Here is a 12864-nt window from a genome sequence, read left to right as displayed (position 1 = left end):
GGGTCTGTTGAAATTCGCCTTGTTGTTGTTGTTGTTGTTGTTGTTGTTGTTGTTGTTGTTGTTGTTGTTGTTGTATTCCCTTTTAACGCCCTTCAGGGCCAAGCCCTATGGTAGGCGGTACGCTACGTGTGTGCCAAGTGTGTTAACTACAGCCGAGTCTGGGATGATAACATAGAAGCGCCCTCGCGGACGCACCAGGTAGCGGCCAGGGGTCTGGCCAAGGGAGTAAAGTACCGAGGGGACCGGTGAGACCAGGTGGGGGCCGTGAGGTGGGTAAGGTAGCATATTAATATTCGCCTTGTATTTCAATACGTATCTGTGGGAACAACCATGAGGCCTGAGGCCTGAGGCCTTGAGGCATGGGTCCGTACTACATAAGACCCACACAAAGGCCGTTTTCCCCTCCCACCCCTCATGGAGGTGAACTAGGTACGTTTAATCCCTGTCTTGATTCATGTCATACTCATGCTACCCGTGTGCTCCAATTAGCCCCAAATCATGGCAGCGGATATGCGTTCTCCCCCCGCCTTTGTGGATGTGATTCCCGCCGCGGACCGCGCACATCTCCTCAGCCTCCCTGCCGTCGCGGCACAGGAATGGGCGATCGCTCGAGCGGACGAATACCAGAAGGTTATTTCCGCCCTTCGCTCTTTCCACAACAGCCTCGCACCCATCCATCTCGTCCTTCCTCCCGAAATGCTTTCCGAAGTGCTTTCTCATTGCTGGCAAGGTCGACGCAGCCTCGGGCTGATGCTCGTCTGTCGGTATTGGCACTCTGTCATACTCAAGACTTCGGGCTTTTGGGCAGACGCTGCGGGCGACGAGTCTCTTATTGACGTCAATGCGTCGACGACCGATCAGGAGATGGCGACTATCAAAACCGTCCTCAAACGCGCGAGCTCAAGGCCGCTGCATCTCATAATCAAAGGGCTCAACAGAACCGTCGTGTCCGCGCTTCAAGCCACGCAGCTCGTCCAACTCGAAGTGAGCTTCCGGCACCCGTCACAGCTTGACCTCCTGCGCGATACTTTGCAGTCCCCTGGATATCCCCATCTGGAAGCTCTGGGAGTTGTTGTCCCCCTCTACAGGAGGTATTTCACGGATGGTTTCTTCACCGGGGCCTGGTCTCCGGAGTACGCCGAGTCGTTCAGAGCTCGATGCGCCGACCCGCAACGAGCAGCCGCGTTTAACACCCCACGCCTCCATACCCTCCATGTTCCCATCAGCATCTTCCAGGGGTTTACCTTCCCCGCGTTGCGCACCGCACACCTTACTAGCCCCGTATTTCCGTCCCACCACACTCGGGATCTCATCGCGGGGCTTCGCAAATGCCCGGATCTGGTCAACCTCTCGCTCTTGATGAACCAGCCCATGAAGCCCCTCGAAGACACCGCACGCGAGGAACCGGTCCACCTTCCATCGCTGCAATCACTCGCCATCTCGGACGAGTTCCGCAACATCGTCGCGCGACTCGACTTGCTCTCGTTCCCTGCCAGCGCATCCGTCCGGCTCTCGGTCGCGCGGTCGGTGCAGGACACGGAGTTCGACCCTTCCGCGCTCACCACCCCCGGCGGCGGCACCGTCGCCCCCCTCCTCAGCTCCCTTGACACCGTGCATCTGAGCGACTGGCGGGAGGCCGGGTCGTCTTCGGGCATGACCGTCGTCGGCTGCACGGGCGACACCGAGCGCTTCGAGCTCAAATGGCAGCCGCGGGTCCACTGGCTCGAGCCCAAGTCCTGTGCGCTGAGCGCCGCTGTCCGCGCGCACGCCGGGGCCGTCACGCACCTCTCCGTGCACATGTCCTTCGCGCGCAGCCAGACGACTCACTATCCCGGCGCCGACTCTCCCCAGTCGGACGACGGCGAGGGCGAGGGAGAGGGCAGCGACGACAGCTCGCACTACGGCCGCGCCGGGACCGTTCAAAATCACCCCACGGGCGCGGACCGGGGATGGGACTGGGGCTGCGACGACGGGCGCGTGGCGGACACCGGCGGCCTCCTCCGCGCGTTCCCCCGTCTCGTCGCGCTCGACGTCGCGGGCCCGTGCGCCGAGGCCGTGCTCGACGGCCTCGCGTGCCCCGACGAGCACTACCCCCACCTCGACCCCGACCCCGCGGCGCCGGTCGTGTGCGGCCGCCTGCGCACGCTCCGGGTCGCCTTCCCCCCATCGTCCGTGTGGCGCCCGAGTGGGAGTGGGAGTGGGAGTGAGACGGGGAGCGGGACGGGGCCGGCGGCGGTGGCGGCGCTCGGAATGCGGCAGGTGCGCGCGGTGCGCGCGGCGGCGGGCGGGCGGATCGCGCTGCTCGCGCGGACGCTCGCGGCGCGGGAGGCGCACGGCGCGGTGCGGCTCGAGCGGTTGGAGTGGGGCGAGGGGGTGTGGGACGAGGGGATGAGGACGACATCGACGGGGTCGCGGGCGGCCAGGGGGAACGCGGTGTATGTGCCTGATCTGTCGGAGTTTGGGTCGTCGCGGCTGGGGGAATTGGTGGATGGTCCTGTCGTGTACTTGGGCATGCCCTGCAACGTGCCAGAGAGGACTGTGTAGCTAGGACACAGGATTGAATAACTTGCAGTAGAACTTGGTCAAGGCGATCGAGGAACTGGGCCTACGTGGGAATAACACCACGTGCTACTACTATTACTGGCATGTGCAATGTCTCCCCTCTTTCCTCTTCCCATCACCACTGGCCCCTAGCTTGTACGAGGTACGATGCACAGAGCTGTACTGACTGTATATCCTGATCACCACTCGTATCTAGCCATGAGAGCGGACATGCAGCCATTTCCCCCCTTCGCGGACACCACATCAGCAAAACGGGGGATTTGAAGATAATGCGTTGCAGTGCGTGATCAACGGCCGTATTGCATGGTAAGTAATCACAAGACATATCACGTATTACAGGGTGGTAGCCGTAGACGGCCATCGGTCGTCTGGCATGGCAATCTACCGCCTGCTAGACGCCGGTTGGTCGGACAATTGTCTTCTCCCGCCGCGCATTGTAATACACGAGGGGGCCGATGGCAATACACGAGGGAGACGATGGCAATACCTGGCTGCACGCATGGTAGTTGTCCGATCATACACAAGGCGGGACATGGTAATCTGACGCAATGATTTTAGACCGTTGTCATAGGTTGGCATGTAAGATCGCATCTTGTAGCACACACAGGCTGGATAGTGGTCGATTAAAACACACAGTAATCATTCAGAAGAAGCTATCAGATAATGACAGATATAGTACGAGACTACTGGAGGTATGGAGACGCAAGAACAAAATTCAATCGCGAGCTTTCCGCACTTTGAACGCCCATCGGAGTCTGTAAGACGAGACGATGAGTGAGTGCTGCCGGAGATAAGCGCATGCAATAAATACCGTTCAATCCTTGCCGCCCGACGCGTCGCCGAAAGGCTCATCGATGTCGCAGGTCTCCGCTTCGTTGTCGCTCTCTTCAAGCATCTGATCGCCTGCAGTGGTCGGGGGACGGACTGCACACTTTTCGTGGCCGTTCCCAAAAAGCTCTCTGAGGTAGTATAAGTCAGTCGACGTCTCGATGAGCAGTGAGACTGCACGGAAAAGCGATACTCACTTGACTCACCAAGACCTCAGCTTCATAGCCCAGTTGGGCTTCTGCCGCATTGACTTGAGTAAACCGTTGACGAAATCGTTGACGTCCCAGCGCCCATCGGTGTCGCTCCAGGTTGGCTCACTTGTTACGTAGAAGCGAACCTGACGCAATACACATCAGCAAACGCCACACGAAGTCGCCGAGGAGCTCACCAGCGCTGCTGTAGCGACGACGGAGTACAGCGTGAAGCTGTCGGCATCCACGTTGGTCTTCTCGGCGACGGACTTCTGGCCCGGCTGCTTCCGAGTGAGAAACCCGCCGGCATCGCCGCGGATCGCAGCCGTCGGGTTGCCGTACAAGGCCTTGCCAGTAAGCCTGGTAACAATATGTAACTGTTAATTGAGTCGTATGGTACAAACCTGACGCTTACCTTGAGTATCAACTCGCCCTTGAGGAGCCCTTTTCGAGCCCGTGGCCTGGTCGGGTCGACCTCACAGAGGTTGTACATTGCAGTAAAGTAATTTTTGGCCTCGAAAGTCTCGATTTTCGCATCAAGGACTTTCTGGCAGTAACTGAGCGACTAGTCATTCATCAACACAAAGAGATATAGAATAAGACGTACTTATCCGGGTGCAAGAAGAGGGGGCGACGAGGACCATCGGCGCGACGAAGCGGCTGCATTGGAGCGGCAGGGGCGGGACATGAGCCGGAACGGGGCGCTTGCTGTGAGTCCGACTGGAGGCACCAAGGGTAGCCTGATCGCGTGATTGGACCTCAGATAGACACATTCGCATGACTGGGCTACGTACCGGTGTGCGCCTGATCCCATTCTCTGAGCCACCTGCCACCCGGGGTGTGGTGGGACCTGTGGCCGTGTCCGACTCACCCCGGGCGTTGCATAAGGCTGGGGAAGATCGTGATCAAATGAGAGGAGGAAATGGGGATGGAGATGTCGCACCAGGTATGTGCTCTTCATATAGCTGACTGTGAGGCGAGTGGCACCAGGAGTGATGATGGCGGTTGCGGCAGGCGTTCAGTAGACGCGCAGCCCGCGCCGACGCGTCTTATTGTCTGCGCAGGCGCTGAACGCGCGCAATGGCCCCCACCTCCATCTATCATGGGCCTCCGCTTTTACCACCACCCTAACAAAGTATTTAAAACTATGCATGCCTATCGCGATGCGGCGCTTCTGGGTGCGTTGTCCGGAATCAGCAGAGCGCGCAGCCAACAGCGCCCTCCAGGCAGCTCAAGCCGTGCTCAGCCTTCGATTCCGGACGACGCGCTCCACGTCCTCGCCCACTTCGCCCACTTCCGCACGCTCGCGAACAACGTCGACCACCCCACCGGCCGCGAGCCCTTCTCCCTGCCCGAGCTCGTCGAGCTCGACCTCTCAAAGGCGTACGATGTCGACCGCCTCGACCGCCCCCGCCCCGACTCGCCCCATGCGGCACGCCTCGACCGCCGCCTCCACGCACACCGACGGCACGCCCGACACGCCGCCACGGCGCTCGTCCTCCCGCTCGTCACGCGCGTCCAGGCGGGCGTGCTCCGCGCTCACCTCTTCCCCCGCCTCCGCCACCTCGTCTTCGAGGGCCGCGAGAACGACGTCTCGGACGCGGACCGCCTCCCGCCCCACCCGACCCTCACCTTCGTCGACGTCTGGGCCAGCGCGCCGACGGCCACGGCCCCATTGCCCGCCCGTGCGCATGCTCGACCGCGCGCTCGCGAGCCATGCGGAATGCACGATAGGAGTGTGCAATATATATAATGTGCCAACCAGTATTCCCATCTCACCATACGTTATCATACATGTCAAACTATCGTCTTGCGGGCGTTGGTCCATCTTCCGTATGCCATGCTCTGCAAGCAATAGTAGAGCAGACAATTGATTGCCATGTATTACCATCAGCTGTCTAGCAGACAAAAGACTGTATGCCCTTATCAGGAAGCGCCGAGCGCGGTCAGACCCCGCGATGCGTGACAAGAAGATACGCCCTTTGCTGATGCATGTCTGCCTCGGATCGCACGCACCTGGTCGCTCTTCCTGCAGACTTCGCGCAGGAATGGGCCCTCAAGCGAGCAGATGAATACCTCGCCATGTCCTTCTCCCTTCGCACCCTGCACAACACTCTCGGCCCCCTTCACCGCGCCCTTCCTCCCGAGATGCTCTCCGAGATCTTCGCGCATTGTTGGCAAGACAGAAGCAGCGTCGGAATCATGTCCGTTTGCCGTCACTGGCGTTCTCTCGTCCTCAGAACCCCGCGATTTTGGACCGCTGTCGCTGCAGAGAAGCGTTTCCTCAACTTCGTACAGTGGGAAAAGCTCTCTAGGAAGCGGCAGGACCGGAGACGCGTGGAGATCGACACCATCCTCACACTCACCAGATCAGAGCCCCTTAACCTGCTGTACAATGGATTCGTCGCTCAAAGCTCGCTGTTTCCACATATGTCCCATGTGGCCAAGCTTGACGTTCGAGTATGGGACCTCATGCAGCTGCTAGACCTCTGCAAGACGTTCAACCAAGGATATCCGCTCCTGGAGGTCTTTGCAGTGGAGCTCGATCACCTCGGATGCGAATACCCATTGGAGGCGCTCAGCGCGGTATGGGAAGGAACTAGCGGATCTTACACCACGCCTCCACACGCTTTCCCGGATCCCTGTCGACCTGTTCCCATATTTTTCGTCCACCACCTTGCACACGGCGTACGTGACTACACATGTCTTCAAAGGAGAACCACTCCTTGCCTTCAGCTCTGCCTTGAGCAAGTGCCCCAACTTGCTTCGCCTCACCATGAAGGAGATCGTTCACCCGTCCACCTCTTGTCGCTCGATCGCGCCCGTTGACGTTGTGGAGCTTCCTTTGCTGCAGTCCCTGATCGTTTACGATCAGTCGTGTAACATCCCCCACGTCCTTGAACCTCATGGTTTCACCAGCCACAGATATTCAGCTATCGGAGATCGAGATTTACAAAGCTCTCAAACCTTCCCGACGTTCGCCCTCCCGTGGATCAAGGGGTGGCAGCATACCTCAGGCACACCGTCGACGCCCTGCGGCCCTGCAGCTGCGAGACGTGCTCCCGAATAACTTCGATCTCCGCAAGATGGTCGTAACAGGCTTCTCGAACGGCACGAAGCGCGTCGGGCTCAGGCTCCAGTGCTTCAAATACTTGACATACCCCTGGGCGGAGGAACTCGCAGCCTCGCTCCGCGCTCTCGCGGTCGTCACCCACCTCTCGCTGCACATGACCTTCGATGAGTCCCGGCCAAAAATCCACCTTTCCGGCGACGAAGACGAGGATTCGTCCGAGGACGAAAAGGAGGGCCCGTCGAGCGGCGACGACACCCCCGGCATGTTCGCTGTGAAGTCGTGCCAAGTCAGAACGGGCAGCGTGGCCCGCGCGTTCCCGCAGCTCGTCGCGCTCGAGCTCGCGGGGCCCTGCGTGTTCGCGATGCTGGACGTGCTGGCCATGCGCGACGGCGCGTCCGTGGTCCCCGAGGCGTTCTATCCGCGCCTGAAGACGCTCAAAGTCGTCTTCCCCACCCGCCGGGTGTTCGCGTCCGGCCTGGACGGGATCCAGACGGGCGGAGGCCAAGCGCAGTGGCTCGCGCCGCAGGTGCTGGCGGCCGCGAGGAGGCACTGCGCGCTCCTGACGCGAGTGCTGACGCGCCGCTCGGGTATGGGGACGCGGCTGGAGCGGCTGGAGTGGGGCGAGGCGCCGTGGGAGGACGGGGGCGGGGTGCGCTCGAACGCGACCGCGGTGCACATGCCAGACCGTTCGGAGTACGACGTGTCGCAGCTGGAGCAGCTGGTGGATGACACGTTGACCTTTACGGGCTTTAGATACGTCCCTGGTGCGTCTACAAAGGACATTTAGAGGACTGGGCCGGCGAAGTGGTTACTTGTGTACGAGAACGATAGCTTGAATGCAGCTTGAATGCAATTTGAATGCCTCTTACTACTTTGCTAGTGAGTGTGACGTCATGGGAACTATATGGATAATCGTGGGATTTGCTTAGTAATAAATGGCAGCGCTTGGTATCGGGCCTCGAGGCCGCGATCATCGCTTCCTAATCGCGTGTCTTGCCTAGAGGACTAGGCCTTAGGGAGTAGATAGGTCACATGAGCCTCGTGGGAATATGGAGATTCCCACATGTCACATGCTAGATCGTGGGATGGGAAAAGCGGAGCGCTCGCCCGGAGGGTATCGTGCCGAAGCTAGGCACGACGCGATCGGAGGTCGCGTCCCCTCCCGGTCCTATCCCACCCCGCTCGACTCCCGTCGATCCGCGAGCGGATACGCTCCCGCCCTTCCCGCGAGGGAGAGCGACTCGCCCAAAACGAGCACCAACAGTCGCGATCCCGAAGCGCGGCTCGCCCAAGCAGCGAGTGCAAGTTAATGATTATTACAGTTTCGTGCGTTTCTTCCAGGCGCTTATGGACTCGTTTGCTACAAGGACGCGTGCAGTGTCAGTTTTTTGGGACATGTGTAAGGGGAGTATGCACTCTATGTTTCGCCAATACTTTAGGAATGCTCGGGATTGCCAGCCCCCAAGCGCCGCGACAATGTCCGGGTTCGTTCCGCGCATCAGCCATTCGGTAGTCCCGCCGATGCGGAAGCAGTGCCCCGTGAGGGACGCGAGGCCTTCCGCCTGCCAAGCCGCCGCGCATCTGTTCAGGAACAGATCGCGCGTCATGGGCGCCCAGCCCCCGCCGCCCGTTTCGAAGCTGAAGAGGGGCGCGTGCCCCGGATTGAGTCGTTCATGTAGAGGTGGTGCAGTAGCGCCCATGAGGCCTGGGTTCTACCTCGACGTCGCGGAGGACCACTTTCGCGCCTTGTTTTTGGTCGTCTTCGTCCACGGAATGGCGAACCAGCGAAAGTGCCTGCGGCGGTGATCCCGCGCTCGACTGTGGCGCTGCGCGACACATGTCTGTCCGCTTTGGCGGCGCCGGCTGATGGGATGACGAGCTCTCCCAGTCTGCGCGATGTGAGCTCGAGATGCGCGCGAGTGCGTGAGTCTTACCGGCGACAGCCCCAGAAGGCGCAGCATGCCACTGCCATCACGGCGCTGTCGAATGTGTTCGCGAGGTCCAGTTGTCTCAGAAGCGCTCCATGTGCGCCACCGTGACCGGCGCGCGCGGCGCGTTTGCCGCGGGCGCGCGCTTGGACGCCCCGTCGCACACGGACTTGAGGAGCCGCATGTCGGCGAGATGCCAGGGTGCGCCGTGAGGGTGTGCCAGAAACCCAGGCCCGCGATCCAGTTGTCGATTGTGTGCGCGCTACAGAGCCCGCGTGGTTCGCGACGAAGGACGCCAAGAGAATGTCAGGTGCGGGGAAACGCGCGATTCGGGTATGTTCTGTTTGTCGCAGTATTGATGGAAGCGCAGAAGTCCGGCGCCATAGTTTTTTCTCGTCGTGTTTTCCAGTTCGCTAGCGCTATCATGTATACGTTTTCGAGCTGGTCCGGGATACGATCTTCAGCAATCTTTTCGAGCGCGTCCGCTCCTGGGGCGGACCACTTCGCTAGTCGGTCTTCTGCGGGCACGAAAGGTCTGAAGGTGAAGGGGCAATCACGTTCTCGGGTCTCGGTTTTCTGGGTTTTCGTCCGGCTAGGGCTCGCGGTGAGGTCGCGCGCGCAGAGGTTCCGACGCCTCCGGGTCGCGTAGATCTCCCCTTGCCGGACGCGCTCGCACGTGCGGGCGCGGTCTTCTTTCGCGCTGCTTTAGGCATGGTACGCGAGGAAGATGCCGATCTCCGGCGGCAGGGGAAGGGTGTGAGAAGGGGGAGGCTGCTTGGCGCGCCGCGAGACACGTGATCAGCGATGTTGATGGCCGACTCAACATATTCTAGGTGTAGCCGAATGTTCCTGGTCATGCATACCATTTCGAGGCGACGGATCACGAGGTTGACCTGAAAGTTGCGGCTCTTGCCGTTGCCGACGGCTGCGATGACGCCTGGTTGTCGCTCCGGATCAGGACGTCGGAATCCCGGATGTCCTTGGCCTCGAGCCAGAGCACGGCGAGCTCTACCGCCAGCGCTCCGCCCAACCGATGTCGCGCCCGTGAGTCTTCCACTCCGAGAGGGGGAGCCTCCATTGCCACGCCGCGCGCGCGCCTCCGCCACCAGTCCCACGCCCCACTCCGTGGAGGCATCGACCCAGATCCCAAGGTCAATCGGCTGCCGCGCGCGATCAGCTGACGCGTGACGCCCTCGCGCGCGAGGAGATCTGCCCACCACTTGATGTCTGCGATGAGGGAGGGCGGGGTATCGTTTTGCGCCCGGGAAGGGTCCGCGCCGAAGTCCGCGATGAAGCGCTGGAGGTTGGAAGCGCGAGCGGCCTTGGTGTACACGAAGTGATATGTTGCAGGTCCCGTTGAGGCTGGTCGCGTCCTTCCAGGAAGGCGCTCGCGCTTGTCGACCGCGCGCGCGCGGACGTCTCCACCTTCGCGAGGTATTTCCGCGTTTCTCATCTGAGAGCCCGACGCGCTTCGCCGCGATCCACCATCGGAACCCGGTGTAGTCAAACAGTCACTATGGGGTGACACTTCTCCATGTTCCAGCGCACGCCGAGGGGTGCGTGGCGCTATGATGTCCCACATGTCTGTCCGTACAGGTAGGCGCCGGCGGCTCTTCGGCTATGGGGGAGCGCAGGTTCGCGAGGTCGTCTACCCATTTGGTGTTGTCGCCCATGTCGAGCGCCTCGATCACGTCGACCGTCGCGTCCATGGTCTGGCCTTGCAAGCCCGTGCCCGAAGATATTCCGAAGGGACGGTGTGGTCGATGAAGAATTTCCCGGGCGCGTTTGAATGACCAGGTAGGCCTTGTGATCTGGACGCACGGGTATGTTGCGGAAGGCCGCCTCGACGTCCATGGAGGCGCCCTGAGTGCCTGGCGGGGCGATCGCGATCTGGTTCTCATGTTAGCTCGAGGTCTCGAAGTGTTCCCTGAAGCGATTGGTTCGCGGGCGAGCCGGGCCACATGGTGCCGGTGTCACGAGAGGCGCCCCCCCGCGTGGTCTCTAGTCGCGAAGGCGCTCCCCGTGGCGCTGGCACTATGTGGGGCGCGCGGCGCGATGCGCGAAGCTCGAAGGCACGAGCCGCGAGGTGCGATGACGCGAGGCTCTATGGCGCGACGCGATGTTGAGGGCGCGGCGCGATGCTCGAGGGCGCGATGCGCGACACTATGCTCGAAGGCGCGATGCGCGGCACGATGCTCGAAGCGGGCGCAATGCGCGTGGGTTCCCGAGTACAGGTCGCGTGGGACGTACCTTTTCTGCCAGCTGCGCCGCAGTACCCCAAGTGGTCGGGAAGAGGTCCGAGTCGATGCGCCCGTTCACCGAAAGTCCGTATTCGTCGTCCTTCGAACAGTCCTGGACCAGACGCAGCTTTCCGTTCGCCTTCGGCACGACCGTGAGAGGGGACGAGATGAACGGGCCGCCCAAGATGCTCTCGACCCGCTCGCGTGTGTACGGCCCTGACATGCGGCCTGCCGCGACTTCTCCGTTTACGTATTTTTCTATGAAGTCCATGTGTTCGTTCGCGCCCGGATAATTGTCGTGGATAGTGGTGTGTATGATGGGCGCCATGTCGCCAATCGGGAAGCCTTCTCGCAGCCATCGCGTCAGATTCTCGTGCCGGTGCCGAAGTCCGAGATCGTCCAGAGCCGAATCCCAGGCGGCCGGGTCGTATGGGGTTGTGACGCGCTCACGCACGGGAGCTGCTGCATTGCGCTGCACAATGGGAGGTAGCGCCACAGAAGGAGCATCAGTGACAGTCGTTCGTTTTCGGGCAAGTGTACGAGCTGCAAGGGAGAACACCGCCCAAGTTCCACGCAGAGCAGATCTCGTGGCGGTTGTCGCACGCGAGAAGGCGGTTGTCGTCCCAGAATACGTAAGGCGGGCCGCCGGAGGGGTTCCGCTTGGTGCGGCATCGGTCCGCCTTGTGGCCGTCCTTGTTGCAGATGAGGCAGAACAGCCTGCGGCCGTTGAAGCGTCTGCCTGACTGAAAGGACTGCCCATTGTCGCGCCCGTTGTCGCGCCCGTTGTCGCGCCCGTTGTCGCGCCCGTTGTCGCGCCCGTTGCCGCCGCCCGAAGATCCTCCGGTTGCGCCGGAGTTCCCACCGCGCGCGTTGCGGTTGGCCTTCCAATTGGAGGCGCTAGAGGTGGTCGCTTGTGCCTGGGCGGCTGTGGCCATCTGGTGCCGCGCGAGTATCATCGTCTTGACGTACGTCGGGCCGCCCACTTCGAAGCGGGACTTCTTTCCCGGAGCCTCCGTGAACCAGGAGTGTCGGAGGTCTAGATCGAATTGACGCAGAGCGGGGAAGCTGGTTTTGTAGTCTATCTCGTTTTTGATGTAGTCTACGTGCGCCCGCCAGCGCGCGATGATGTCAGGTGTGCATACTCCCGGCATCAGACCCTCCAGCATGTTCTTCCACGCTTCTTCCCAGTCCGCAGCCGACATCAGACGCTCGTCTGGGAATACGCTGACCTCGAGTATGTGGTGCTTCTTCTCCCCGTGCAGCGGCTCGGCTTTGACCAGCTTCCGCTTTGATGCCTCCGATCGGATCGCGCGCAAGGATTCGTTGGTGAGGGCGGAGAGGGGAATGTAGTGTCCGGTGCGAAGCATGGTGATCAGGCGGGTGTCATGGGGGCCCTGTTGAGCGTGAAGATGTCGGGAGAGTTGTCGGCCTCGCATACCATACCTCATCTTCGTCCTCCTCCAGCTCTTCGTCCCCCGCGGTGTCCTCAGAGCCGCTCGCGGATGATCGCGACGGCGATCGCGACAGGCGCCTAGCCGCCGCCTTGCCGACCTTGCCCAAAGACTTCTTCGCGCGCTTGAGCTGTGCCTTGCCCGAGTCGAGGACGCTTCGCCTCCGCTTGATCGCGCTGGATAGGATGGCCTTGAGGTTGCGCTCTCGGACTTCCTCCGCTTCCTTGCGTTGACGCTCGGCCTTCTCGTGCTTGCGTGCGGCTTCATCGGCTTCGCGCGCGGCGTGTCTTTCCTCCCTCCTGCGCTGTTTGGCCGCCTCGCGTTCGGCGGCCTCCGCGGCGGCTGCGCGCAGCATCTGGCGCGCCGCATCCGGCTCGTAACCCTCTTTCATCAGAGCCTCGAACTCCATGGGGAAGTCGAGGTCGCATTGGTCGTCCTGATTGCCTTGGGTGCCCCCCGTCCACGCGTCTGCGGGCTTGCCGACCTTGGCCGGGGTAGACGCCTCGGGTGCTGGGCTGCCACCCAGGGGCGGGAATTCGATCGGGTCGATCAACCCGGGTGTGTCGTCGTCTGATCCCGGGGCGTCTGAGT

The 12864-nt window shown here is 61.4% G+C and overlaps 3 protein-coding genes across 3 annotated transcripts; 2 read left to right on the top strand and 1 right to left on the bottom strand.

The window, feature by feature from the left end:
* Positions 1-498: 498 nt before the first annotated feature.
* Positions 499-2544, top strand: BXZ73DRAFT_106579 (uncharacterized protein; the record flags this gene model as incomplete). Its single annotated transcript, XM_048016654.1, has 1 exon — positions 499-2544. The coding sequence occupies one exon, from the start codon at positions 499-501 to the stop codon at positions 2542-2544; it is 2046 nt and encodes a 681-aa protein (XP_047872595.1).
* Positions 2545-3376: 832 nt separating this feature from the next.
* Positions 3377-4247, bottom strand: BXZ73DRAFT_106578 (uncharacterized protein; the record flags this gene model as incomplete). Its single annotated transcript, XM_048016653.1, has 6 exons — positions 3377-3547; positions 3597-3628; positions 3709-3727; positions 3779-3928; positions 3997-4138; positions 4189-4247. 6 exons carry the CDS (start codon positions 4245-4247, stop codon positions 3377-3379), a joined length of 573 nt encoding a protein of 190 aa, XP_047872594.1.
* A 1326-nt stretch (positions 4248-5573) lies between these two features.
* On the top strand, positions 5574-6107 carry BXZ73DRAFT_6958 (uncharacterized protein; the record flags this gene model as incomplete). Its single annotated transcript, XM_048021778.1, has 1 exon — positions 5574-6107. A coding segment is annotated over one exon (534 nt), but the record flags the coding sequence as incomplete, so codon positions are not given.
* Between the last annotated feature and the right edge of the window lie 6757 nt (positions 6108-12864).

This window comes from Epithele typhae (genome assembly GCF_022376455.1).
Source record: "Epithele typhae strain CBS 203.58 chromosome Unknown BXZ73scaffold_86, whole genome shotgun sequence".
NCBI classification, from domain to species: Eukaryota; Fungi; Basidiomycota; class Agaricomycetes; order Polyporales; family Epitheliaceae; genus Epithele; species Epithele typhae.
This window is presented reverse-complemented; position numbering and strand designations above follow the sequence as displayed.